The sequence below is a fragment of the Frankliniella occidentalis genome, unplaced genomic scaffold (genome assembly GCF_000697945.3).
Source record: "Frankliniella occidentalis isolate FOCC.00 unplaced genomic scaffold, Focc_3.1 Scaffold2, whole genome shotgun sequence".
In the NCBI taxonomy this organism is placed as follows: Eukaryota; Metazoa; Arthropoda; class Insecta; order Thysanoptera; family Thripidae; genus Frankliniella; species Frankliniella occidentalis.
Genome location: NW_026267132.1, coordinates 2,303,477 through 2,306,504, shown reverse-complemented (window position 1 = coordinate 2,306,504; position 3,028 = coordinate 2,303,477). Strand labels below are relative to the sequence as shown.

At 48.8% G+C, this 3,028-nt stretch overlaps 1 protein-coding gene across 3 annotated transcripts in view; it reads left to right on the top strand.

The window, feature by feature from the left end:
- The window catches only part of LOC113212862 (uncharacterized), a gene marked incomplete at its 5' end in the record, with an annotated part of 12,523 nt that overhangs the window by 3,732 nt on the left and 5,763 nt on the right, over window positions 1-3,028 (top strand). For 2 of the 3 annotated variants that reach the window (XM_052263856.1, XM_052263845.1), the window contains 1 exon segment: window positions 1,935-2,063. In XM_052263856.1, the coding sequence (XP_052119816.1) occupies window positions 1,935-2,063 (129 nt within the window). 3 annotated transcript variants of the gene reach the window in all.

Sequence of the window (3,028 nt, the reverse complement as noted above, 5' to 3'; positions counted from 1 at the left end):
CTCCCCCCTCTTCAAATATCGCCAAACACCTTTTCTCCCCGAACCCGAACAGGCTCCTGTCTGTCGAGGCCTGGTTTCGAAGAGGTGACTGCCCCTCCTGACGGCGCCCAGCCACTTCAAAACTCACCCGAACGAAAGAGAGTGAACAAGAAATGCTACGCCACACTCTCATCATATTCCTGATTTTATTTTACACCACTTTTTAGCATTTCCACTGCGTAAAATTCTTTATAAGCTACTAATAAATACATCAGTGCAGGTTTGAGAGTAAGTTTGCACCGTGCCGAACGAAGATTAAGCAGATGATGAGGTCGGGTTTCAAGAACTGTCACACAAGCGGTCTATTTACGGTCGTTTACTGAACAGCCGAGCCACTATGCCATAATTGGTTTATGATGAGGTTCCACGTTGACGCGTTGGATAGGAGCACGTGGAGCTAGAAAGGATCGTTATTAATCAATTTGCACCCAAAAAGGCGCTACCCATGAGAAGTTGATAAAAAGTTAATTTTAGGTTCGCAATTCGACACCGAATTGAGGCGAATTAGTTTATTCCGAACGAATCAGTGTGGCGACACCCAAATACGTTGGCGCTGCCAAACTGCTACCGAAGCGTCCCTGAACTGCCCCGAGAGGGCGTTTTGCAACATTTTGTTGCCATTTGTAATACAAATTTGCGTCTTCTGGGTGCGCTCAGAGTCCTCCCCGCGCGTGTCACTCCGCTGGTCGCCGCCGGGCAGCCGGGCAGGATGAGGTCTTATTATTGGTCACGGATGTGACTTTGGCCCGGTCTTTCTAATTTGCGCAGCCCACGACGGATTTTCATGAGCCTTTTTTCCACCACGCCGCCGCGCCCCCGCCGCTCTGGCAGCCGGCCCAGCCCAGGAGTGTTCCTCTGTCGCCCCGGCCGGGTCTTCGCGCGGCTAAACGGCGCTGGTGTTATTGGAGGGCGAGGCGTGGCGGGGCGGGTGGAGAAGGGATGATCGCGCCATTCACCTCCAAGCAGATGAAAGAGAGATTCAGAAAAAGAAATGCAAACTCGAAAATAATAGTTGCCGTGCCGTGCGTGTGTTATTGCCCCTGCGTGTCTGTGTGAGAAAGAGTTGGAGAGAGAGAGAGAAACCTATTGTGTGAAAGCGAAGCGGAGGGTCCTTTGAACGGCTACCGCTCAAAGCATGCCACGTGCCCCGGGAATAGGGTTCAAGGGGTTGTTGTTGTGCGAAGGAGATAGAGAGTGAGAAAGCGAGAGAAAAGAATCGTTTTGTGACTTGGCGGGTGGCCAATATCGGCTCTGCGGAGGGTCAGAGGTGGTTTTCCAGTGCCTTGTGCCTCGCGCCGCCGGTGCCAGCGCCAGCTATTCGAGGCCGATAAATTAAACAGCGACTCACAACATTTCATTGTTATGGTTTACAACGCTCAGATGATCCCACTCAAAGAGAGTATTTTCGGTCGCGTGAATCAGCCAGAACTCGTAACCGACGAACAAATACAGCCATCACACGACTCGCCCAGACGCGCCACGCCACCTCTTGCACAGCAAGCACTCTACTCTACGTGGGGCAACCACGCAAGTTCCAACTCAAGGCCTCGACGAACACTGACTGAACAAATCCCTTGGTACCGTAGTTGGTTAGATAGCGTTCTAGTTAGTCCAATAAGGTTCCTACTAACTATGTCTCGTATGCCATGTGCTAATCTTATATCCCAGGAAAGCTAATACCGTGTAGTTCGAGGGAAGGTCATATTATGTCCTGTCTTGGATATCAGCTTTCCAGGATATGTTCACAAACTTACTGTGACTTTGAGAACGGAATGATTCAAAAATAATTTTTAAAAACGCAACCCCAAAAGATTTTAATATAATTTTCTATAAAATAATTTGCACTCAAGTCGAATGGAACGTGAACATGCTTGTTGTGTCTTGTGCCCCTGAAGATCCGCAGTCGTTCACGGCTCGGCTCGAGCCCCGAAGGCGGCCCCAGTTTGAGTGGCCGCCGAGGAGGACTGTGGTCCCCCAGGAGGCCCGTGTCCGAACCCTCCCCCCTCTGCCCGCCAGCAACACAGGTAGCGTAGCGAGAGCGTGCGTGTAGCCTCTCCTCTCACTGCATGGACCACACTACTTAGGACATTTTCACATTTTGTTGTTGTTGCTGTTGGTTAATGGTTGGTGTTTTTTTATGGTTGTAATGGATAGTGTTGGTTGATGGTGGTCATTGCATTGTTGGTGTATTAATATATTTTTAATTCCTGTTTTTTCTTTTTGTGTTGTGTGGGTTGTGGGTGATGGAGATGTTTCATTTTTGAATGTCGAGCTGACTTTTTTAAACAATAGGTTGGTAGTTGGAGAGTGAAGCAGGAGTTTTACAACCTCTTCTTTCATTTTTCGAGAGCCAGAAGCGCCGTGTCGTCTGGTGTAGATTTTTCGTAGACCAGCCACGGTGTCTCTGGGCCCTCTCTTGCACAACTGTCTCCTTTCTCGTGCGCAGTATCCAATCCGCTGTCGCATTGCTTAAAAATAGCGACATCCTCTGACGAGCGGATTTGGATACGTGCTCTTCTGTGTGATTTCATGTTTTATGTTGGCTTCTTTGCTCTAGCTAGTTGCGGTTGGAGTGTACTTAGTGTGCCTTCCCATAGAAAGAAAACTATAAATTACGAACAATGTTAATCAGCATTTTGTAGCACTTTTAATTGTGGTAACTAGAAATGTTAAAGTTTGTAAAGTAAACTGTCTTCTTTCCACCGGCGACGGCGAATAACTTATTGTTGACAAACCCATCAAAGGAAATGCTGCTAAACATTAGTCGTCATCTAAGTTTTCTTTGTAATTTTTTATCTTTTTTTGTAATCTAGAGATGTAATGTTGGGGTTGGGGTCAGTTTTTAAGGCACCCGCGGGGGGGCCTGCCTCGGTCCACTGCTCTGGCACTTAGTCACCCGGTGGTTGTCGTCTCCCTCCCACGCTGTCGGACCCCTGCCATGCGCAAGGGGAGGGGGTAAGGCGGAGGGGTCAGCGAGGCAGGAGAGGAG